This window comes from Mesoplodon mirus (genome assembly GCF_964341445.2).
Source record: "Mesoplodon mirus genome assembly, chromosome: 14".
NCBI classification, from domain to species: domain Eukaryota; kingdom Metazoa; phylum Chordata; class Mammalia; order Artiodactyla; family Ziphiidae; genus Mesoplodon; species Mesoplodon mirus.
In genome coordinates, this window is record NC_138990.1 from 46,193,315 (window position 1) to 46,218,906 (window position 25,592).

The 25,592-nt window shown below is 42.3% G+C and overlaps 2 protein-coding genes across 3 annotated transcripts; one reads left to right on the plus strand and one right to left on the minus strand.

Annotated features, from left to right (window-relative positions):
* Window positions 1–621: 621 nt before the first annotated feature.
* Window positions 622–4,589, minus strand: CCDC121 (coiled-coil domain containing 121). Its single transcript, XM_082643110.1, has 2 exons — window positions 3,949–4,589; window positions 622–3,478 (listed from the first exon to the last, which is right to left on the minus strand). The coding sequence occupies exons 1-2, from the start codon at window positions 4,443–4,445 to the stop codon at window positions 2,524–2,526; spliced, it is 1,452 nt and encodes a 483-aa protein (XP_082499236.1). The 5' UTR covers window positions 4,446–4,589; the 3' UTR covers window positions 622–2,523.
* Window position 4,590: 1 nt separating this feature from the next.
* Window positions 4,591–25,532, plus strand: GPN1 (GPN-loop GTPase 1). 2 transcript variants are annotated; one of them, XM_082643112.1, is made up of 14 exons: window positions 4,591–4,737; window positions 5,444–5,537; window positions 7,870–7,909; window positions 8,674–8,740; window positions 9,467–9,504; window positions 13,717–13,795; window positions 14,002–14,096; window positions 15,060–15,105; window positions 15,755–15,901; window positions 16,627–16,709; window positions 18,018–18,057; window positions 18,704–18,794; window positions 22,540–22,647; window positions 24,167–25,532. In XM_082643112.1, exons 1-14 carry the CDS (start codon window positions 4,627–4,629, stop codon window positions 24,250–24,252), a joined length of 1,125 nt encoding a protein of 374 aa, XP_082499238.1. In that variant the 5' UTR covers window positions 4,591–4,626; the 3' UTR covers window positions 24,253–25,532. The 2 variants fall into 2 exon arrangements, with proteins under 2 accessions (XP_082499238.1, XP_082499239.1); XM_082643113.1 differs by lacking the exon at window positions 4,591–4,737 and adding an exon at window positions 4,781–5,355.
* The last annotated feature ends 60 nt before the right edge of the window (window positions 25,533–25,592 follow it).

Below are 25,592 nucleotides of genomic sequence, written 5' to 3' on the forward strand. Positions count from 1 at the left end.
CCCCTCCGCCCCCCAATCCCACCCCCGTCCGTGGAAAAATTGTCTTCCACGAAACCGGTCCCTCGTGCCAAAAAGGCTGGTGACTGCTGCTTTATCAGATGACTCACCCTTTTAAAGTTTTCAAGCCCTCAGAGGCCTCACAAAGGGACAGCCAGAAGCAGTACACCAGATCAGATCCATTATCTGGGATGAGGAATTCAAAATAAACTGAGACAGGGTGGAAGTTATTCACTCCTGAATTAATTCATCTGGACAGCACTGGCAGGAGGGGGAATTAACAGCAGAATAATAAGATTACCCATCCCTCTTTCCAGCTCCTTATCCTTAGTTTTATATCTTCCTATGGTTTTTGCATCGACAGAGAATAACGGTTTCGAATGTGTCTTGGATACCATGTTTTTAAACAGGCTCTCTGTATTTTCAGCTCCACTGAATAGAACTATTCAGGTTAAGGCAACTATGTGCTACCTAACATTCTACTTTGTGCACTAAAACTGCATTTTTATTATGTGCACACTAGTATGAAGAAGACATGCAGAGTTGGTAAGACGTGAGAAGAGGTAAGTAGAAGGTACATTACATTGGAACAATAATGAAATCAGTGGGTATATTATAACCTGAGTTTATTTTCAATAACAACAAAATTTTAAGAACCGAGACATTACACATTTAACAGAAAAGTTGTTAAAGCTAGAAGTTAAGGCACATTGAGGCAGAATCCTTTTCTGAATCTAATTGTACAAGAATTCATTTTACATATGAATAAAACTGAAATCTGGGAAAACCATTATGAACTTTTTCATCACTGACAATTTCTTGAAAATATTAAGTTGATTCTGTTTTACCATAAAGGAGCAACATTAAAATGTCAGGCTATATTTCTGTACCAGGATTCAGCATTCAAAGAAATCCCCGATCTAACCATCAGTATGTCCTAAGTGCCAAAAATATAACTACCCTAAAAGTCTATATTAATTTAAAATACTACTCCTAGTTCTACTGAAGGGGCATAAAGAGGGTACACATGAATAACAAAACGCATTTCAAGGACTAGGAAGTGCTTATGCAGTAAAAACGTAATAAGTGACCTAAAGCTAAAGTGCTCACTCTATGGAAACTTCAGTCATCTTTGTCATCTTAGAAACTGAGGATGTTGCCTGGGAAAGAGATGGCAAAAGACTCTTTAGAAAGTTCTCCAAATATATGAAAACTTTCTTTTGATACATTTTCCTAAAACAGGCAGAAGCACTCAGTCACCTCATTCAGGCTAGAGGTATTTCTCCACAGAAAACTGACCAGGTATACATACCTCTATCTTCTCTTCCCTTCACACAGTTTACACAAAGCAAAAATGGTATGGGCTGAGCATCAGACAGGTTACTCTGCCTAAGGCTTATTACACTTGCTGTTAAGAGTTTTTCAATCATGAGAAAACTGTAGAAGCAGCTACCTGATCACCAGCACAAACTTTACAAAGAGCTTAAAAACACTGTGTGCTAAGGTGGCCAAAGAAGTGAGGATACATGGACATTGGTTGTTTACAGAGCAGAAAGCAGAATATAACAATCTGAAATGCTATTCTTCAGGGGGCTTTTTCTATAAAGAAACCTAACTTAGCTAGGTGAAACACACTACACAACTATTTTCCTGTCACTTCCTCAAGGTGGTTTTTGTAAGGTCGGATCTTAACGGCATCGCGAAACAGAGGAAAGCTTCAAGTGAGCTTTGTTAGGGGGCGCTCCCCGGCGAGGTTCACTGGTCGGCGAGGTTCACTGGTCCGAGAGAAAGGGGCCAGAGAAGTCGCACCCGGGCGAGGGTTGGGCAAGATTTTATAGGGGAAGAAGGGAAAGGGGTGTGGTGAATCTGGGAGGGCGCAGGGTATTCCTTATTTGGTGGTCTCTTCGGGTATCGTGGCAATATGTCTTGGGACCGCTAGTCCCGCCCCTCAAAAGGCGGGAAGGCTGGGCCGGGTGAAAGGTCCCCAGGTCAGTTCCTAGAACTGGGTGGTCCGGAAAGTCTCCAGGTCAGTTTCTGGAACTGGGTGGTCTGGAGAGTTTCGGTCTGATGCACCCCTGTGCTCCGCAAGCGCAGGCTCGGCGGCCATGGCTCACGGGCCCAGCCGCTCCGCGGCATGTGGGAACCTCCCGGACCGGGGCACGAACCCGCGTCCCCTGCATCGGCAGTCGGACTCTCAACCACTGCGCCACCAGGGAAGCCCTCAAGGTGGCTTTCTTGAGGTAGTTTCTGGGTTTTTGACAAATGGTACTGGGTTATCTGGAGGTGTGAGGAACAGCCCATTTATTACCAAGAGCTAATTAAAGAAAAACCTAACTTTAAGGGAAGCCAGTCCCACAAATAATCTAGCAGTACTGCTGGAGAAGAACACCTAATCCTTCACACTAACACATCACGATGGATACTTAACCGCAGCACCCTGAGATCCCCAAGCCTTCCTAACCTGGTTTATGTTACGTAGCACCTAAGAACCCTTGCTCCATTCCTGACTTCGTGTTATTTTAGGAATTACTTTGGGTGCGTCCTTGATTTGGTGCCTAGGGCAGGGTTCAGTATGGTCTTTGGAGCACCTTGTCCTTTTGGGCACGGATTACGCCTTTCATGCAGCCGTTGCCTCCCCCAGCTTAAGCACTCTAGGTACCACTGATCTGGCTGCAGCTGCTCCTGCTGCTTTTTAAAACGGCTGTGAGTAGCCGCCAACTTCTGGCCTTTCTGAATTAGCTGCGGTAGTTTCTTCTGTGACTGCTGGTGTTGTCTGTCAATGCTGCTGTGGAACTCGGAAGTGTACTGCTTTGCTGCCCTCTCCAATGCCTCGTTCTTGCTCTTCAGCTGCTTTGTTGGTCTCTTTCCCAGCTGCCTTGCAGCTAGCTCACTCCGTTGTGCCTCCAGTAGTGCTTTATCCTGGACGAACTGGACCAGCATGGCCCGTTGCTTTGCAGCTGTCTCAGCGAGGGTTTTCTTTATCTCCTGCTGTAGTGTCTGAATTTCTCTCTCCTGTTTCTCCTTTACTATCGAAACGTCCCTCATTGCCTCCGACTGCTTATTTAAATCGCATACGATCTTTTCTTTCTGCAAGAGCTCTGTTTTAAGCGCTGAATTTTTTCCTGCATGTTTGGAGGTTAATTCTCGTCTCCTTTGTTCAATCTGCCCACTTTGTTGTGAATAGTAGTTCCACAGCTTCTCGGTTCGCTGTCTAGACTCCTTTGTTTGCTTGGTCGGGTATTCCAGAAAGAACTGGTTTTCCTCCTCGACACGTACGTTTTCCCCCAGCAGCTGCCTGGTTTCCACCACTAACGGTTCTAGTCGGATTTGAGTTTTTTTGATTTGCTTGTCTAGCTTCATCATTTCCACTACTGCCTCTTCTTTAAACTTCTTCTCTGCCTTTGCTAGCTTCTCTGGCTTGCGAAAATTATTTATGAAACTAAGATCCGGTTGAAGGGAATTACTGGAGTCCTCAGCCAACCTGAAGGAAGAACAAGAGAGACATCCCCCCATGATTTTCACGAAAAATGAGGAAATAATTTTTAAAATGCACACGTACTTTAATTCATATCCCAACTATTTGGGAGCACCTACGATGTTCCTCACACAAGGCACGGGGGACAGAGCTAGGGGTAAAGACGAGGGAGTGTAGTTTACAACTGACAATATGCCGTCTCTACAACCCTGCGAGGTAGTATCTCGAGGGTAAAGAGGAGAAAACAGGTTCAGAGAACTGAAGTGACTTGGTCACGATGTACACCGCCAGCGGGCGGCAGAGCCTGGGTGTAAACCCCAGATCTCACGGCTTACTGAACACTACAGCTGCTCCAAAGGGCCACCGCAGCCAACTGGGCGGTCGGGAGTAGGAGTGTATACATGGCTCGGCTCTTTCACCACCTTTCCGGGTGCCGAGGGCGCCTGGGTGGAGAGAAGCGCCCCCTCAGTACCTACTTGACAAACTCGGTATCCAAACGTTCCTCCCCAAAGTCACGGTGCACCTTTGCGGAGACCGCCAGGGAGAGAGCCCTACGGTCTGGGGCTGGCGACACGCGGAAACGGCGTCCCAGTGCGGAGAGTTTTTCCAGTTTCTCCGGGCTGGTCTCTGCGGCTCTTGGCGGGGCCCAGCAACTCCGGCGCTCGCATCCCGCCCGGGTCCCGGCACGTCCAGCCCTGAGCCGCTTAACCTCTTCGGCCGCCGGACGAGCCCTAGCGGCCGGTTCTCCGGCGGCTCGGTTCCCCGCTCTCGGGGGACCGACAGGAAAAGGCACTCTCTTCACTTTCGTAGTGTGGGACCCCGGAGGTCCCTTGTCGTCCCGCCCGCCCGGGGTCCAGAGCTTTGCCCTTCCCAGGCCCTGCCCGACGACGGTGAGCGGCTCTTCAGGTGGCCTACTCCAGTCGTCCTTCCAGTGTCTCCACTTCCCCACCTGTGTCCTTAGTTGGACCCCCATCCGGGTCAGGACGGACAGAGCTAAGGCGCACGCCTAGGCCCTTGGCCCTGCCCTCTCTGGCCGGTTTGGTTCGATTCGGTTTCGTTTGTTCTGTAATAGTCTCATTCAGAGTTCCGAACGTCACGGGAGGCTCTCTAGCTACGAGCTTCTCTATGGTTGAGTGGGCGGAGCCAGGAGCAAGATGGCCGCGCTCGCAGCTGCTACGGAGCCGCAAGCTTCCGGGGTTCCCCGGCCTCCAGTGTGTCTGTTGGTGTTGGGAATGGCGGGGTCTGGGAAAACCACCTTTGTACAGGTGACCCGCACGGCGTGGGCGTAGTAGGAGCGCGCGAGAAGTTGTCTGTGGCAGGCGTAAGGCCAGGGGAGAAAGGGAGGTCTCTCTGGGGAGTTTGGAGGGTACCGGCGCCTGGCTTTCAGGGACTTGCCAGCAACCCCTGTTTCTTCCTCCGCGAAGCCGTCTCAGATCCTAGCCTGAGTTCATTCAGCCTCTCTTCTGCGTACCCTCAGTGCCTATTTGTGACGACAGTACTTGGTATTGGAATTGCCTCGCTAGTGCCAGCTCCTCGAAGGCAGAGGCTTAACAAGTAATTCTGGCTGTTAATAGAGTGCTTGCACACAGGCTTTCGGTGTAGCTTCCTAAAGAATTCCTTCTGGGGTGCCTACCATGTTTCAGGCACTGGGGATATAGCGGAAATAACAAGGTTCCCGCTTAAATGGAGCTAATGTTTTTTTTGTGGGGGAGATAGAAACCCCCGCTCCCCCCCACCCCCCAAGTCAATAAGTGACGGAGAGTAGAGGAGTCTCTGTTGGATGTGTGATGAAGAAAGGTAGCGTTTCAACTGAGACTGAATGTTGGAGGTGGAGATCAGAAACGAATATTTAAGGTAGAGGGAAATGGAAGTGCAGAATTCTGGTAAGTTGGATTAAGGGGTGGAAGTTCTCTCTTTTTCCTTTATCATGCCTCTTGGTCTCAGTCCATCCTTCTCCCCATATGTCTGCAGAGGCTCACAGGATATCTGCATAGTCAAGGGTGTCCACCTTATGTGATCAACCTGGACCCAGCTGTGCATGAAGTTCCCTTTCCTGCCAATATTGGTGAGTAAACTGTACCAGAACTTGTGTGAAGTTTCTCAGAGGATGGAAAGCTGTCAGCCTATTCTATGAGTCTTCAATGCTTCCATTTTTAATGTTTTCTAATCTGCCTAATTTTGTTTCCCTTGGATTTGCTAGCATCCTGAAACAGGCTTCTTCCTGATTCCCTTTTTCTCTTTGTTTACTCCTTCCCTCTTTCTAAATTTCCTTTTTTTCCTTACCACTACCATTCTCTCTACCTCTTTTGACCCAAGGGTGTCAGACTATGGTTCTTTGGGAAAATGAAATGACAGAAAGTCAGTCCTCTGGATTTTAAGCCGTAAACCCTTCAGCAGGCTCTGTTACATAAACTTTGTTTATATAGTTTTTTTTCCTTCAAGTTAAGAGCATGTGGGTTTTGTGCAGAGTTTGCTTACTGATCTGTAGGAATCTTGCAAAGTTACGTGGGAAAATATGTGTATATATGCCTGTGTGCATTGTCTTGGTGAGGGGTTCCTTCCCTCTTATCATCAGACTTGTAGAGGAGTCCCTGACTACTGTATAAAAAAGATTAAGAATGGATGGGATCCAGTGTCCTGATTCTTTTTTTGTTTGTTTGTTTTTTTGTTTTTTCTATTTCTTTGCGGTACGCAGGCCTGTCACTGTTGTGGCCTCTCCCGTGGCGGAGCACAGGCTCCGGACGCGCAGGCTCAGCGGCCATGGCTCACGGGCCCAGCCGCTCCGCGGCATGTGGGATCTTCCTGAACTGGGGCACGAACTCGTGTCCCCTGCATCGGCAGGCGGACTCTCAACCACTGCGCCACCAGGGAAGCCCCTGATTCTTGATAGGATCTAGGTTTCCTGATTTTCAGACTATTCCTTGATGTTAGTCTTTTCCCTCCTGGTCTCTTTTTAATCCTATTAAGCTTGTACCCCAAACATACTAATTAAGGAAGACCTTGTATTAAGAAGCAGAAATCATTATGGGAAGAATTTTGAAAAAACAAAAAAATTCCATCTTTTCACTTAAAGGCTGGAACTCTAATAGTTGATGGGATATAGGTCTACTGACTGCTCAATAGGTTTAGTTAGATATTACTGGACAGACCAATTTCCTTTTTATTTAAAATTCCATCCAAATAATTTTTTTTCTAGTTTTATTGAGATATAGTTGACATACAGCATTGTATATGATTAAGTTGTATAGCATAATGATTTGATTTACAAACGCATGAAATGATTACCATGAGTAAGTTCAGTGAACATCTATCATCTCATATAGATACAAAATTAAAGAAATAGAAAAAAATTTTTTTTCCTTGTTATGAGAACTCTCAACTTTCACATATAACGTGTAGCAGTGCTCATTACATTTATAATGTTGTATATTACATCCCTAGTATTTATTCACTGGAAGTTAGTACCTTTTGACTACCTTCATCCAATTGTCCCTCCCTCCACACCCTCTACCGATTTGTAGATCGGTAACTACAAATCCAATCTCTTTTTCTGTGGGTTTGTCTGTCTTGCAATGTAATTGACCTGCCACAGTATTTAGTTCCTGGTATGCAACATAGTAATTTGAAATATGTGTACATTTCAAAATGACCACTATGATGAGTCTAGTTAATATCTGTCACCATACAACGGTATTATATAATTTTTGACTGTATTCCTCACACTGTACATCTCACTCCATGACTCATTTATTTTGTAACTGAAAATTTGTACCTCTTAATCTCCATTACCTATTTCTCTCCCCACCCATCCACTTCCCAAGTTAATGCCTTTATAAAAATGTTATCTGCATTACCTTTGTTACCAGTAAGCAAGGAGTAAGCAATAAACCTTTTTTCTTGATTTAGCTCCCTTTTTCTATGTATATGGTCACTGAGAAGGTATTTAAGTTGTATAAAACTTTTCTCTTTGTCTCAGACATCCCTACCATAACTTGAGAGCTCCTAGCCTAACATTCTTCTTGGGTTACTTGGCAGTTGTCCTTGGCCAGTGTGAAGCTGGATAAATTACTAGAAGACAGTGCTGACAATAGAAGCCTCAAAAGCTAGTTTCAGTTTCTTGCTGGGAGGGAAGGTACTTGCAGGGTACCTTTTGTCCTCCTAGTCTCTTCCTGAGCTTGCTTCTTTTGCTGTTGGAATTCAGTGATCTTAGCTTGAAAATTTAGAAAACAGATTGGAAAAGTACCTTGGATGCTAAGAGAGAAACTGATTTGTTTGCTCAGAGGAAGCAGAGATGACTTGAGAGGTCTGTTGGCTTAGATATTATAGGTGGAGAGTCTCAAACTGTATTGTTTCTTACGTGTTAAATTCCATTTCATTCTCTCTTTTTTTCCCTCCAGATATTCGTGACACTGTGAAGTATAAAGAAGTCATGAAACAGTATCCTTTTTCACATCTACTTTGGTTGTTGGCTCATCCCTGGCTACTTACTGTCTGTGTATTGTGTAGCTTTGAAAAAAGTGTTTGTGCCTTCCCTTGTGAAATATACTAGTAAAAGCATTCGATTGCTTTCAGGTAATATTATGAAGAGGAGGGAAGGTGAATGTGGGGAGAAGCATTGTAGGTGATTAGAAATCCTATTTCAGCTTGTGAGTTCCGTTTTCTGCCTTTGTCCCGAACTGCAGGCTGTTGTAATTAGCACAGAGAAGGAGAGGCTAGCTGGGGGCGTGCCTGGATCCCACAAGGGAGTATTGCCTTGGTGGATGCGTCCATTGATCACCATCCCCTTAGACTGGGAAGCTCAAAGATGAGTAAGATCAACTCTTAGTACATTGCTGTGTGAAATGTGTACTTTCCCTATAGGTAAGTCTAGATAGGAAGACTAATTCTAGTCCTCAGGTGGCTTGATGAGTGAGGATCAGAGCAAAGAGTGGTATATAAATGATCTTCATGGCTAATGCCATCAGGCTGTCAGTGCCTGATACACCTGCCTGTTCCATTTTGGCCCCATTTCGCCTGGCCATTTCTAAACGATGAATGAGGTAGACATCGATAGTGAACGTTTCCCTATGAGGTTAAGATTGTGTGATACATACTAGTCAGTTGAACACTAATGTTATGCTGTTTTTGTGAGGGATTGTCTAGATAATAAACTTTATCTAAATTGATCTATAAGCAATTTAAATCCTCAACTTAGTGTCTAGGTATGGACTTGGACCCAATGGTGGCATAGTGACCTCACTCAATCTCTTTGCTACCAGATTTGATCAGGTATGTCTGTCTCCATTTACATAGACATGGCTGTGTCAAAACCTGTGACTCTTAAATGGCTTAGCTTGATCACACTGAGAAAGAAGGGCAATCAACCTTAATGTCAATACAGAATATAAGGAGGCATTTTGGTGGACAAAGAAGTAGGCTATGAGAGGATGATCAACATGGTGAGAGACTTCACATTGAACGTTGTGGCAGCCAATAAAACAAAGACCTAAGAGACCTGGGTTCTCTTCTTGATCTGTTATTGGCTTGCAGTGTTACCCTGAGGATGGGGTGGAGGGATGGGGAGTGGGATGGGCTACCAGGCAGGGAATGGAACAATTATGGGGCTTTTCACTTGTGACAAATTGTTGTCATCTGTTATGTTTTCTCTGTCACATTCCACTTCCTTAAGAGTGTTTGGCAATCACTGATTTTTTACCCCGATTTCACTCAGTGATTCAGGCTGTTAACGCTTTACTGAAGCACCAAGAGAGAGACTTGGCAGGGACAGATCAAGTCTTCAGCTCCTTAGGCCTTGCCCTGTGCTCCAGGGTGTTGTGGTACAGCAGGTGTGGCTATGTTTCTTTGGTTCCATGAGCACGTTAGTTGGTGTCCTCAGACAGAGAACATAGAGATTCAATCGTTAATGGTGCCTGCAGGTGGGCCACTCTTGAGAGGGCCCTGTGATTTTTTTTGTTGAACTTGGATTCTGTTGTAATTGGCGTCTTTTTCTTTTAGGTGATGAAATTTATTGAGAAGGCCCAGAACATGTCTAAGTAAGTGATTTCAGTCTAATGCCTATTTATTACTCTGTAGTTGACATGTTTCTAGGTTTTTTGAAGGATTTTGGGTTACTATCAAGTTCTGAGAGGGAGTAGTTAGAGATGAAACCATGATAGGTGAAAAAATTGTTGGCAAGAAGACAGTCATTAAGATGCTCTACATGGTTGGGGAACTAAGATCCCACAAGCCATGGCGCGGCCAAAAATAAATAAATAAATAAGAGCGACAAGACGCTCTACAGTGTAGAGCTCAATTTAATAGTATCCCACCCCCAATCACTTTGGTATATGTTCCCAGCTTCTTAGGAGGTATTTTGAAAATTTGAGTCCACATTCACTTGCCCACTTGCCTTCTCTTGCTTGTTGGCATTAAAGTCTATGAAATACCTTTCTAATCCTTGTTTAAATTAATATAATTTACATGATTCAGGGGGAATATTTTTTAATTTAAAAAGTATCAAAATATAAAATAGGAGATTCTTATTATCATTACCCACAATGAACTGTTGTTAAATTTTTAATAGGTTTGCTTTTTTAAAAGAAAGGAAGACAATTTATTATTTTTGTAAAAAGGATATAGTCTTATTACTATAAATAATTCCTACCATATGTAGTATTTAAAAGATGAAACTATCACCCTTCTTGTCACTAGAAATAGCTATCATTATTATCATTATTGCTATCAGTGACTGTCATCCCAAGCGTTTCTATTCACATGTACATAGATAGAAGGATGGATGGATAAGGTGTTTTTACAAAAATAGGATCATACTAGAGTAGTTTTTTAAAGTAACAGCTTTATTGCAATATGAATTCACAGACCATAAAGTGCACTCTTTTAAAGTATACAGTTTAGTGGTTTTTAGTATATTCACAAAGTTGTGCATTGACCAGAAGTACCTGATTTCAGGGACTTCCCTGGTGGTCCAGTGGTAAAGAATCCACCTTACAATGCAGGGGACACAGGTTCGATCTCTGGTCAGGGAACTAAGATCCCACATGCCACGGGGCAACTAAGCTCGCGAGCCACAACTACTGAGCTCTCGCACCTCAACTAGAGAGCCCGCGTGCTGCAAACTACAGAGCCCGCGCCACAACTAGAGAAGAGAAAACCTGTTCGCGATGGCTAGAGAGAATCCCACATGCCGCAAACTACAGAGCCTGCGCCACAACTAGAGAAGAGAAAACCCGTTTGCCACAGCTAGAGAGAATCCCGCGTGCCACAACGAAAGATCCCTCATGCCTCAACGAAGATCCCATGGTGCTGCAACTAAGACCTGGCGCAGCCAAAAGTAAATAAATAAAAAATCTTAAAAAAAAAAAAGAACTACCTAATTTCAGAACATTTTCATCTCCAAAAGAAACCCCAAACTCATTAGCAGTCACTCTATTCCCCATTCCTCCAAGCTCCTGCTGGCTTCATGTACCATTTTACATTTTCACCAGCAATGTATGGAGGGTTCCATTTTCTGTACATCCTGGTCACTACTTGTAATTGTTTTTGTTTTTGTTTTAATTAATTAATTAATTGATTAATTTATTTATTTATTGGCTGCTTTGGGTCTTTGTTGCTGTGTACGGGCTTTCTCTAGTTGCAGTGCGTGGGCTTCTCATTGTGGTTGCTTCTCTTTGTTGCAGAGCACAGGCTCTAGGCACGTGGGCTGCAGTAGTTGTGGCATGTAGGCTCAGTAGTTGTGGCTTGCGAGCTCTGGAGCTCAGGCCCGGTAGTTGTGGTGCACGGGCTTAGTTGCTCCGCAGCATGTGGGATCTTCCCAGACCAGGGCTCGAACCCGTGTCCCCTGCATTGGCAGGCGGATTCTTAACCACTGCGCCACCAGGAAGTCCAGATGTTGAGCATCTTTTAGTGTACTTCTTGGCCATTGGTATATATTTGGAGAAATGTCTATTCAAAATTTTTGCTATTTTTAAATGTTTCAGGTACGCATTATAATTTAACATGCATACACTGCAAAGTGATCACCCCCCAAAAGTCCAGTTACCATCTGTCACCATACAATCGATCCCCTTCACCCCTTTTGCCCACCCACAACCCCTTTTTCCTCTGGTAACCACTGATTTGTTCTCTGTATCTGTGAGCTTGCTTTTGGTTAGTTGGTTTCCTTCCCTTCCCCTTCCCTTTCCCTTCACTTTCTCTTCCCTTTCCCTTCCCCTCCCTCCCTCCCTCCCTCCCTTCCTTCCTTCCTTCCTTCCTCTGGGTTATTCCACATGTGAGTGAAATCATATGGTAGTTGTCTTTCCTTCTGACTTATTTTACTTAGCATAATACCCTCATGTTTTTCATCCATGTTGTCACAAATGGCAAGATTTCATTCTTCTTTTATGGCTGAATAGTATTCCACTGTGTATATACCACATCTTCTTTATCCATTCATCCATTGGTGGACACTTAGGTTGCTTTCATATCTTGGCTATTGTACATAATGCTGCAATGAACATAAGGGTGCATATATTTTTTCTAATTAGTGTTTTTATATTCTTTGGATAAATACCCAGAAGTGGAATCACTGGATCATATGGTTAGCTCTATCCTTCATGTTTTGAGGAATCTTGCTACTGTTTTTCATAGTAACTGCACCAGTTTATATTCCCACCAACAGTTTACGAGGGTTTCCTCTTCTGTACATCCTTTTCAGCACTTGTTATCTATTTGGTAAGAGCCATTCAAACAGGTGTGAGGTGCTACTTCATTGTGGTTTTGATTTGCATTTCCCTAATAATTAGTGATGTTGAACATCTTTTCATGTGCCTTTTGGCCATCTGTGTGTCTTTGGAGAAATGTCTACATAATCGGATCCTCTGCCCATTTTTGAATCGGGTTGTTTATTTGTTTTTGGGTTGTATGTGTTCTTTATATATTTTGGATACCAATTCCTAATCAGAGATATGATTTGCAATTTCTGCTGTTCAGTAGCTTGCCTTTTAGTTTTTTGTTTTTGGCAATGCCCGGCAGCTTGCAGGATCTTAGTTCCCCGACCAGGGATTGAAGCTGGGCCACTGTGGTGAAAGCGCTGAGTCCTAACCACTGGACCACCAGGGAATTCCCACCTTTTAGTTTTGATGATGTTTTCCTTTGCTGTGCAGAAGCTTTTTAGTTTGATGTAGTCTCATTTGTTTATTATTGCTTTTGATTTCCTTGCCTTTGGAGTCAGATCCACAGAAACTTCACTAAGACAGATGTCAGTGAGGTTATGGCCTATGTTTTCCTCCAGGAATTTATTTAATGTTTTCAGGTGTTACATTCAAGTCTTTCATCAATTTTGAGTTAATTTTTGTGTATGGAGTGGTCTAGTTTCATTCTCTTGCATGTGACTGTCTGTTTTTCCCAACACCATTTCTTTCTTTTTTTTTTTTGCGGTACGCGGGCCTCTCACTGTTGTGGCCTCTCCCGTTGCGGAGCACAGGCTCTGGACGTGCAGGCTCAGCGGCCATGGCTCACGGGCCCAGCCACTCCGCGGCATGTGGGATCCTCCCAGACCGGGGCACGAACCCGTGTCCCCTGCATCGGCAGGCGGACTCTCAACCACTGCACCACCAGGGAAGCCTCCAACACCATTTCTTGAAGAGACTTTCCTTTCTCCGTTGTATGTTCTTGGCTCCTTTTGTCAATTAATCGTCCATGTATGTGTGGATCTTTGCTTTTTTAAAAACAGCTTTATTGAGATATAGTTCATAGGCCATACAATTTACCCACTTAAATTGTACAATTCTGTGGCTTTTAGTGTAGTTACAGAATTGTACAGCATCATCACAATCAATTTTAGAACGTTTCATCCCCTCAAGAAGAGACCCTCTTCTTTAGTTATCACTTTCTTATTCTCCCTCCCTCCGTTTTCCTCCAACCCTCCCCCCCCCCACCAAGTAACCAGATGGTTTCCCAAGAGATTTACACTCTGGTTTTGCTTATCTCTCATTTTTAATGCAGTGTGTTTCTAAAACTGTCAGTTTTCTCTGTGATCATTTGCAGCAGTGATGTATTGGTGCTCCTGCCAAGGAGCCTGAATACTGGACATTGAATAAAACCCAGGGGAATGTGGTATGCACTTTAAGGGCAACGGGAAGAAGTGAGACTTGGCAGTGTGAAGAGGTTATTTCAGTCTTGAGTAACCAGATGTTAATGTTCTGTAGGATGGAATATCTTTCAGAATGCATAAATAAAAACTTCTTTAATGGTCTTTTTTGACACAGGTATGTCTTGATTGACACACCTGGACAGATTGAGGTATTCACCTGGTCAGCTTCTGGGACAATCATCACTGAGGCCCTGGTGAGTATTCTAGGACTTTTTACTCAGGGAAAATAGAGAGCCAGACAAGAAAAGCTTCTTATTGCTTGGGATCTTACGTGGGATAGAGTCACAGAGCTCTGCATACCTACCTAAAGTGGTTCTTCCTTGCCACGGAAGGTAGGAGAAGAGTTTGGGGACAGGTCAAGAACCCTCTGACTAAAGCTTTGACTATTTTGTGGCTTTAGGCATCCTCATTTCCAACGATTGTCATTTACGTAATGGACACATCTCGAAGTATCAACCCAGTGACCTTCATGTCCAATATGCTCTATGCCTGCAGGTAACGCGTTATTGTTGGGCATAGTATTATGTCAAGGTATGAAGTCTCCACTTCTTTTCCATCATTTTTGAGTCCTGAGTGCTTACCCCTAGGTTTTCATTCAGGCTTGCCACTCACTTTAGTGGCTCTGGGTTAGGGAGGGGCTCTGGGTTAGGGCGGGAGAAGAAGCACATATACTGTTGGCATTCTCTATCAGCCACTTCTCTTCTTCCTCCCTTGCTTGTTACAGAATAGGTGATGAATGAATATGAGCCTTCTGGCAGTTGCCCCAAGTTGAATGAAATCCAATTCTGAATAGAATAGAGCCCCTGGTCTAAAGACCTTTCTTCTGTGTTGTGATAGGAAGAGTGAAATTATAACATGAGGAGAGACTGAATAAAAAGATTCATCCATGATTCTAAGTGCACGTGTTTTCCCAAGTGTGGTGCAATTAGGAGAGGAAGGACATGCCTCACTAGGCTATATTAGTGCATTAGACCTAGGAGCAAGGCGGACCGTTATTAATGCTGCATTTTATTTTGGGGGTATGCAAAAACAATCACCCCGATTTGTCTCTTCTATTATGACTAGGGATGTCTCTTCCTGTTAAACACAAGAAATCCTAGTCGAAATAGAAATCTGATGTTTGATAGCATGATTTTGTCTTCATATTAATTGTTTAAGAGACAGTTAATTTGGTGAAACACACACACACACACACACACACACACACACACACACGAACGATCAGTACCAAAGCATTATTACTCTAAGAAAAGGAGAGAGTGTGTATGTGTGTTGTTTGCTTGATGGTAGTGGTGGTTTCCTGCTTGGGAGGGGAGAATATGTGAGTGCTGTGTAAGAATGGATACCTGTATTTAGAGTCTGAACCCATCTCCCTTTTTATTACTCAGTTCCATCAGATAACAGGCAAGCAGGCGCTTAAGTGCTTTTACTAATAATGCCTCAATGTTTGATTTTCAGCATCTTGTACAAAACCAAGCTGCCTTTTATTGTGGTCATGAATAAAGTAAGTGGATTCTTCCTGTTGTGACTGAATATTTCTTTTTCATCAGAACCTTGTGTTTGGGTAGGTGAGAAGGATTATTTCAGATGCTGGAGAGCAGATTTAAGCTAACCTGAAGCAAAGTCATGAGCACTTCTAGGAAATGGATTCAATCAAATTGAATGAATATATATCGCTGATTCTTTTCCAAAGTTTTTTTAGGCTAGATAGAGTAGCCCCTGGTCCACAGCGTATAGGTTACCCCTCAGGATCGGGACTGTGTAAATGGGGGAGGGACAGCTAGTCTATTGGAAGTGGCAGTTAAACAAAACCAAAACTTCTCTGTTGTTGGCTAGAATGCAAGAGACTATGTACTTGACTTCAGAGCCTGGAGGGTGCTGGCCTCCACTGTGGCCGTGGTCACTTGGCAGTGGATAGTGAAGGGTCTGCTCTAACGTGGAATATACAGATCTTCATTTAATTATTTATACTGCACAGCAGTCTTGGCTCTTTGTGACTTGTTGCAGTGGAGGAGGAAATGGGGGAAGCAGAGAAAGAAAATACATGAATTATTGCTCTTTGCTGTCATCACATAATTAAAAAATTTTTTTTGCCATTGTTTGATGTCTGACCTCATCTCTGGTTGCTGATAGTTGACTTCTCTCTGGTACAGACTGACATCATTGATCACAGCTTTGCAGTGGAATGGATGCAGGATTTTGAGGCTTTCCAAGATGCCTTGAATCAAGAGACTACATACGTCAGTAACCTGACTCGTTCAATGAGCCTCGTGTTAGATGAGTTTTACAGCTCCCTCAGGGTAAACTTTCTTGCTTATGCTGTTGGTCTCTCCAGATAACCTCATAACCCAAAGGGCTGGCTTTGAACCTATTTTGGAAGGGAAGTTCATTACCTTCTGAAAAGTAATTTTTAAGGCATAGCTTATTAAAAACTAGAGACTTAAAAGATAAATATGATACGGACCCTACCCTCAGAGAGTTTATGGTCTAGTTAGGAGAGAGGCTAAACGCAGAGTTGAAACATGATGTATTGTTGTAACTTATATTGTGATATCTTAAGAAAGATTAAAAGTTGGACCTGATAGTGGTGAGCGGGTAGATCACTTTTGAAATGAGAGATTTTTTGAGGATATAGCCAATATAGGTGTGCTTTGAAGGATGGGTAAGATTTGTGTAAGCAAAAGTGGGTGTGGGTAGCAGCAAGTATGTTAATTGCCCAAGTGAAGACATTGAGGTACTAATTTTTATAGAGAACAGACTGTGGTTTGATTTGATAGGGAATAGATGAACTGCTGCTTGTTTGATCCTAACTATCTTTCTCAGTTCTCTATTTTCCATGGACTTATTTCCATCACTTTTGAGTAGGTATGCCATTTTGTCTTGTTTTAGCTTCATTCTTTGCCAGAGACTTCTTAAAGTAACCAAACCTCTTCTATGAAGATTTTATGAAATTTGAGCCAAATAATGTATGCCATTTAAAAATATACAGTTGTTTCCTCAGTGGCATTAATGATGCTTTTGGCAGGTGGTGGGTGTGTCTGCTGTTCTGGGTACAGGCTTAGATGAACTCTTCGTGCAAGTTGCCAGTGCCACAGAAGAATATGAAAGGTGAGGATAAAGGAACATTCTATTGATGGCACTCTTAGTTACCCACAAGTCTGATATGATAGCTGCTTTGCCAGGCAAAACATTTTGGTTTTCATAGTGTTTGTATTATATTTGCCATGCAGATGTGTACTGGATCTGACCACACTTAGGGTTAACAAGTAGCTGTTAACTTTTTTAAAAAAAAATAGGAGTATAAAATCTTCACTGTATTGAATGATGAAGAACAGGTGTCATCAGACATTGTAAAAAGCCAGATGTTAAATATTTTAGGCTTTGTGGGTCGTATTATCTGTTGAAACTCCTCAACTCTCATTGTGGTGCAAAAGCAGCTATAGACAATTCCTAAACAAATGGGTGTGGCTGTGTTCCAATAAAACTTTATTTATAAAAATAGGCAGTGGGCTGGATTTGTCCTGTTTGCCACATTGGTGCACCCCTGATGAAGAACGTAGACTTTGGAGTCAGATAGACATGGTTTAGGTTTCTTTTTCCTCCAGTTAATAAGTGTGTAACCTTAGCAAGTTTTCCTCATTTATAGATGAGGGATAATAGCATTTATTGTTAAGGTCGTTGTGGGGATTATTTGAGATAATATATCTAAAGCACCTAACACAATTGCTGACATGTAGTAAGCATATTTCTTAATAAATGATTGTTATAACTATTTTCTTGGTTAATACTGGAGTTCCATTTATCTAAAGGAAAGTGGAGTCATAGCACCTATACACTTTCCTTAGGCCTGATAATTGGCTGCTTTCTAGCAAGCTTCATACTTAGCAAGAGCCTAATAGCCACATTGTGGTTTTCAGAAACATTATTTTGATTTTTATTCATCAGACGAGGTTTGTTTTTTTGTTTGTTTTGTTTTGCTTTTTTGCATGTGTTATCAAAGCCTCAGGATAGACTCTTTTCTGTATCCTTTCATGGTTGCCCAGATAAACGACATAATTATATATTGGGCTTCCTGAGCCCAGTAAGCCTAGCTTCTTTTACTCATCATTTAAACATCTTTTACTCATGTTTATCCAAGTGAATGGTGAACTCATCGGTCATGGTCTCCCCAGAGTTGATCTTCCCAGATCAGCAGTCAGTCTTTTGTCTTGTTGCTGATTTCAGGGAGGGGGCAGGCACCTTGGCTTTTAATTCCTTAGGGATAGAATCTCAGTGACTAAGACTTGTTACATCTGATGTATGGTGACATGAGATCTTTTGTTATTATCAAAGTACTAGGAAAATAGAAGTGATGTGGAGGGGAGCGACAGGATAGATTATTAATCAAAGGGATTTAGAAAGTGTTTCTCTTTCCAGAGAGTATCGTCCTGAATATGAACGTCTGAAGAAATCGCTGGTAAGAAAAGAGGCTGTTTGTGTATTTTAGGGCCACTGAATAAACTATCTCAAACTATGTACTAATCCTTCTGCCATAAACGCTTTTGTTTTGGTTCTCAATGTATCCTTTAGATACTTGTTAATTTAAACCTGTAAATTTGTATGTATGCTGTCTGGATACAGAAAGGCCCCTTAATTATTTTTCTTTTCTTTACTTGAAGTAATAAAAATCAGTAATTTTTCCTTTTATATATGCTGAGCCCTTCTTGTGCCATACCTCCACCCCTACTCCAAGGTCCATTTAAAGGCTACTTGTAGAATTTTGTTTAAGAACAGAGAGGTAGCTCACAGCTCTTACCCCAAATGATCAAGTAACCTGTCCCCATCGGCTACATTGGACATCTTATCACTGAGCCTTCCTGCTGTGTCTGTTTGAGGGTTCTTTTGATGATTTTGTGTCTAATTTCTGAAACCTCTAATACAGTCTGCAGAGCCCTCCGGAATGAACTTCTGCTAATCTGGGCCCACACTGCTCAATGTTTCTGTCATCAGCCATCCCTTATCTGCCTCTAGTATTTGTAAGACTTGTCATCTCCAGTTAGAAGTCTGGCATCTAACTTGGGCCTCCTTTTTTAATATGACAACATTTTCCTCTGTGTATATAGGCCAGTGCACAGAGCCAGCAGCAGAAAGAACAACTGGAACGACTTCGGAAAGATATGGGCTCTATAGCCTTGGACACCGGGACTGCCACAGGTACTGGAGGGTCTTCTGGTGTTAGGAACTAAGAGCGGGGTACACTTGCCTCCACTTAGTAGGTATTTATGTTTAAGGGAGAGAAAGGGAAAAGGATAAAGTAAATGTTGTATAGTGTATCTATCTATCTGTTCCTCAGTCAATTTAGATAAATCCTAGATCTGCGTTGTGTTTAGCTGTCTCTTTTAATCTCCTTTAATCGTGAATGGATCCTTTGTTTTTGTATTTCATGACATTGACATTTTTGAAGTGTACAGATGTAGATATATACCTACGGACATACCTATATCTAACGTCTATGTTAAAGAGGAATCCAATGTCTATGTCTCTCATACCACATTTATCTTATCTCTGTTTATATTTTTATACATATGTATATGATGATTCTTTTCAGGTAGTTTTTGGTTTACTTTGGCAAGATACTTGATGTCTACTTTTTTTTTTTAATTACTTTTTAATCCTCCCCCTCTTTTACTGTTTATTTTGACCTAATTTTAGATTTACAGAAGAGTTTCATGAACTGCAAAGAATTGCCATATACCCTTCAGCTAGATTCGCCAAATGTTAACATTTTACCACATTTACTTTATTCTTTCTGTTATATATGTTTGGCTTTACATTTTATATAAATATATAAGTATACTTATAAAATATTTGTATATTATATATAACTTTTTTCTGAATCATTTAAGAGTAAGTTAATGATGCACCTTTACCCTTGAGGTTTTCTTAAAAATAAGGGCATTATTTTATATACCCTCATTGTAGTTATCAAAAACTAGGAAATTAACATTGACGCATTCCTATTATCTAATGTATAGACCTTATTTAGATGTAGCCATTTGCCCTTTATAGCAGGAGAAGATTCTGGATCTGTGTTGCATTTAGTTGTCACGTCTCTTATTTTCCTTTAATCTGGAATGGCTCCTTAGTCTGTCTTTGCGTTTCATGACATTGATATTTTTGAAGTGTATGGTACTCATATTTTTGTAGAATTTTCTTCAATTTGGGTGTGACTGATGTTTCCTCATGGTTCGATTCAGGTGGCTCCTTTTTAGCAGAAGTTAACAGATGTGAAGTGTTTTTTCCATGTATCATATCACAAGGTACATGATGATGAGTTGTCTTTGATCACTTACTTAAAGTGGTGTCTGCCAGGTTTTTTCATCATAAAGTTATTTTTCCCTTCATAATAAGTATTTTGTGGGGTGATGCTTTGATTAGATAAATGTACTTTTAATTTTCAAATGTTCACCCACTAGTTTTTTGTTTTGTTTGTTTGTTTTTTGCGGTACGCGGGTCTCTCACCGTTGTGGCCTCTCCTGTTGCGGAGCACAGACCCCGGACGTGCAGGCCCAGCGGCCATGGCTCACAGGCCCGGCCGCTCTGCGGCATGTGGGATCCTCCTGGACCGGGGCACGAACCCGTGTCCCCTGCATCGTCAGGCGGACTCTCAACCACTGTGCCACCAGGGAAGCCCCGCTAGTTTTAATATACATTAATCTAGGTAGGGATAGTCTTCATTTTCCTGTGATACATGTTGCAGATATTTTCTCCCTGTTTGTCAGTTGCCCTTTGACTTTGTTCATGGTGTTATTTTGCCATGCAAAAGTTTCTGTTTTGTATAAATTTTTTTTTTTTTTTTTTTTTTTTTCTTTTTGCGGTATGCGGGCCTCTCACTGTTGTGGCCTCTCCCGTTGCGGAGCACAGGCCCCGGATGCGCAGGCCCAGCGGCCATGGCTCATGGGCCCAGCCGTTCCGCGGCATATGGGATCCTCCCAGACCGGGGCACGAACCCGTATCCCCTGCATCGGCAGGCGGACTCTCAACCACTGCGCCACCAGGGAGGCCCTGTTTTGTATAAATTTGATGTAGTCAAATTTATTTATCTTTTATTGCACCTGGTTTTGAGTCATAGTTGGGAATCCTTTACCTACACCTGTGTTAAAGAGGCATTCACTCATGTCTTACTGTAGTACTTGTATGGTTTTATTTTCTGCATTTGGAACCCTGATCCATTTAGGGTTTATTCCTGGGTATGGTGTGAGGTATAGGTCTGTGTTACCTTTTTCATAAATAGTTGTACCCACATGATTTATTAAAAAGTCTACCTTTGTCCCAGTGATGAGATGCTACCTGTATCATATACTAAAGTTTCGTATGTACTTGGATGTATTTCTGGATTACCTATTTTATTCCTCTAGACTGTTTGCCTGTACTGTGTGGCTTTAATTACATATAGAGGCTTTATAGTATGTTTTAATATCTGCTAGGGCTAGTCCTCCTCAAAGTTTTCTTTTTTAGTGTTTCCCTGACTATTCTTGCTCGTTTATTTTCCGAAATGACCTTTAGTATCAACTTAATGTAGCTCGCTAAAACAACTCTTTGATATTTTTATTGGGATTGTGTTATATTAATTAATTAATTGACATCTTTTTGATGTTGCTCTTCCTGTCTAAGAACAAGGAATGTGCTTATATTTGTCAAGTCTGCTTTTGTGTCTTCCAGGAGTGTTTTCCTCATGTAGGTTTTGTTAAATTTGTTAAATTTTTCCCAAGGATTGTATCTCCGTTAGTGTTGAAAATGGGATTTTTCTTCTAACTGGTTATGTTTGTGTTTATGAAGACTTTTCATTTCTGTATTTTAGTCTTTTTATTCTGCTACTTTACTGACATTTTTTATTGTTTGAGTTAGTTTTGTCCTTAATTCTCTAGGGGTTCCTAGGTTGGTGCTCAAATTTAAATATATACACACTCACTCACCCACACTCATTGGTGGACTGGCCTTTAAAGGAGTAAAGTTCTGTTCACGACAGCTATTGCTATAGGTCTAGTAGAGAACAGCAAAGCCACTTGGTGGATTAGGTGCTGGAACCTGGCTGGGTTTACCAGTTAAGTGAGTTCCACGCTCCACACTTTTACTCTTGACTTATCAGCACACTGGATCTGCTCAAACGTCTTTAGCCTTCATAGGAAAAACCATAGCCTCTTCCAAGCTGAGAGCTAGTACAAACAAATGACATTACTATTACTATGAAGACAAGCTACTTGAGAGTTATTTTCCTCAACTTAAAAATGAGACCTCTTGGGCTTCCCTGGTGGCGCAGTGGTTGAGAGTCCGCCTGCCGGTGCAGGGGACACGGGTTTGAGCTCTGGTCTGGGAGGATCCCACATGCGGCGGAGTGGCTGGGCCCGTGAGCCATGGCCGCTGAGCCTGCGTGTCCGGAGCCTGTGCTCCGCAATGGGAGAGGCCACAACAGTGGGAGGCCCGCATACCACAAAAAAAAAAAAAAAAAGATACCTCTTGGGTTACTGGCCTCATGAAAGCACTTTGTGAAATAAACTAGTGTAGAAATGTTAAGTGGTATTAACTGTACATTTAGAAGAGATAAGATCCTGCATTTTATCATGATCACTTTCATCCTGCCAGTTTTTTTTTTTTTTTTTTTTTTTGCTGTACGCGGGCCTCTCACTGTTGTGGCCTCTCCCGTTGCGGAGCACAGGCTCCGGACGCACAGGCTCAGCGGCCATGGCTCACGGGCCCAGCCGCTCCGCGGCATATGGGATCCTCCCAGACCGGGGCACGAACCCGTATCCCCTGCATCGGCAGGCGGACTCTCAACCACTGCGCCACCAGGGAGGCCCCATCCTGCCAGTTTTTAATCGTAGTTACTTATTGATTCAAAATCACTTTTTTGAGGAGGCCTATGTTCATGACATGCTACTGATAGATGTTTTCTATGTAGGCAGCTTATCGCCTGTGCTGGACCCTTCTGACTTGATCCTGACTCGGGGAACCTTGGATGAAGAGGATGAGGAAGCAGACAGTGATACTGAAGATATTGACCACAGAGGTGAGAGGTGGCTGAGGTGGCTCATGAGAACAGAACAGCCGCTTATTCTTTCATTGTTTGCCCGGGAGCTTCCTGCTACTGAGAGAAGACCTTGAGCATGAAGCCAGTAACAGGGGAGAGAGGACATGCTAAAGGATGCAGCACCAGGAAGGAGTTCCATATATTCAAAGTTCCTGGCCTTCTTACTGAATGGTTAATATTGAGCTTGATTACGACCTTCTATTAGTCTTGTGTCTTCTCATCTTTAGGTCCTAACTCAATTTTGAGGAATCCAGGATTGTTTATTGTAATCGTTGTTTTAAGAATACAGAAGGAGGCCTCAGCAGACCTAAACCAGTCAGAAGGGACTGTAGCATTGAAGATAGAATGCCTCTGGAAACCCAAAAGTGTTCCACTTTGCATAGTTTTATGGACTGTGGACAGAATCTATTTCTTGAAACAACCCTTTTAGGTCCTAGCTGTGCCCAAGAGCAAACTTCTCCTTATTCCAGTGTGCTGGATACTAACATGTAAATTGCATCATTTAATAAGATTTATTGAGGTATAATTTACAAACAATAAATCCCACCCTTTTATTAAAGTGTATAGCTTGATGAATTTTAATACATATGTATATAGTTTTGTAATTAACCATTATAATCAAGAAACAGAACAATTCTATCACCCTTCAGGTTCGCTCATGCTCGTTTTTATTCAGTCCCTTCCCCCACACCAGTTCCTGGCAACCGCTTATCTGATTTTTGTTCCTATAATTTTGCTTTTTCCAGAATGTTGTGTAAGTGGAATCACAGTATTTAACTTGCATTTGACTTTTTTCATTCAGTGTAATGCTTCTGTGATCCATCCATGTTATTGCATGTATCAGTAATATGTTCTTTTTTATTGCTGAGTAATAGTTCTATTATGTGGATGTACCTTTGTTTATCCATTCACCAGCTGATTGACATTGGGGTTGTTGCCAGGTTTTAGCTGTCATGAATAAAGCTGCTCTAAACATTCATTAACAGGTCTTTGTGGACAGAGGTTTTCATTTCTCTCAGTTAAAAATATGTAGGAGTGGGACCTCATTTTAGTTACTTTATGAAGGAGGTATTCTCCCCACTTACAGGTCAAAGAAATTGTACATTTGGGGCAACATGATAAATAGAGCCTGCTTCTAGGAGATACTTCCTTATTGGGAGAAGTGAACATACAGTGTCTTAGAAATATAGTTGACTCTTCAACAACTTGGAGACTAGGGGTACCCACTCTCCTCGCAGTTTAAAATCCCTGTATAATTAACTTATAGTTGGCCCTCCGTGTCTGTGGTTCCACATTCGTGGATTTCACCACCTGTGGATCGTGTGGTACTGTAGTATTTACGATTGAAAAAAATTCGTGTATACGTGGACCTACGCAGTTCAAACCCGTGTTGTGCAAGGGTCAAAGGTACTATTTCTGATGGATGGGTGACAGCAGCTCTAATCCACCTGTCTAATGGGAGAGTTTAAAAAGAATTAACCTTCTTTTCTCCTTGCAGTTACAGAGGAAAGCCGTGAAGAGCCAGCATTCCAGAATTTTATGCAAGAATCAATGGCACAGTACTGGAAGAGAAACAGCAAATAGTTTCTAAAGTCCAAAATTTTGGAACTCTGTGTGAAGGGACTATCCTTATCTCTGATTGGGGGCTACTATAAAGGACAATTTTGTTCAGGATAGTAGTTTCTCTTATTAGTGAAATCTCCTGACTCAGATGAAGCCAGGGATAGAATACATTTGGACCTGGCAGGTAGATGCTGATTCCCCTTGGCATTTTCCTTGGATTTATGCAAGGAAGGATATTGTTTTTGGATGCTGATATCCCTTCAAGCCTAAAACTGCAAGTTTTTCATTTGAACGCACATACTTTTGCTGCTGATGGACAGAACAGAGAGAGAACTTAGTAGGCTGGATCTGTAGCCTCTACTTCTCCAGCATCTTGCCTTTGAACCTGCACCACGGGCTCCCCTCCTTTTAGCAGAAAGAGAGGGGGGAAACAGGAGCTTGTCCAGAGTGGCAGTGGAGTCTCCGTGGCAATCAATCAATCTTGGTATGAAATGTGCCTCACACTGGGTAGCTCACTGTAGAACACCAGGGTTCATTGAAGAAAGTGGGCAAAACATTGTTAACGAATAAGAATTCTACTTTAGATGGTGACTTGGATAAATAGTTTTTAATTTTAACTTTGTTGGAAGCCTGCTTGTCATAATTTCAAATAAGAAAATGATCACAAATAGTCACTGCAGTTCGGAAGAGAGGTTTAAAGCCACATGTTCTTTACTGAAGTTCCATGTACGTACTACACCTAGTAACCAGGTACAAAGCCAGGCCCTGTTTGTGTTGTACTTTAACTTAATGCAGTGTATCCTTAGTGATTTACTCAAAGGCCACGGATTTGGGTCAGTTGCACATTCCATATGTAACAGCCCTGGTAAGGGTTTGCTTTGCCTCCACATTCTTCACAGTATCTTAAAACATTATACATTTCTCTTAAGGAATTTTATCCCTGCCTAACCTGTATTCCAGATCAGTGGTTCTCAAAGTGTGGTTTCTGGACCAGAAGCAGCAGCATCATCTGGGAAGTTACTAAAAATGGGACATTCAAGCCCTATATCAGAAACTGGGGGGTGGGGGGGGTGGGGCCTAGCGGTCCATTTTACTAAGGCCTCCAGGGGATTCTGATGCATGCTAAGTTCAGAACAATATTCTAACGCAAACAGCCTATGACATAATTCTAGGTCAGGTGAATCTCAGATATCAATGTGCTTATGACCTGCTTTATCAGAGTACCCCAACCTTGACCATCTGGTGCCTATTCTCCAATCTAACATTCTAAAAATAAATAAAAGTGTTTTGTTTTACATGAAGTATTAATTTCAGTATTCTATAACTAATGGGAACCACTGGTCTAAAACCTTGAACCTGTT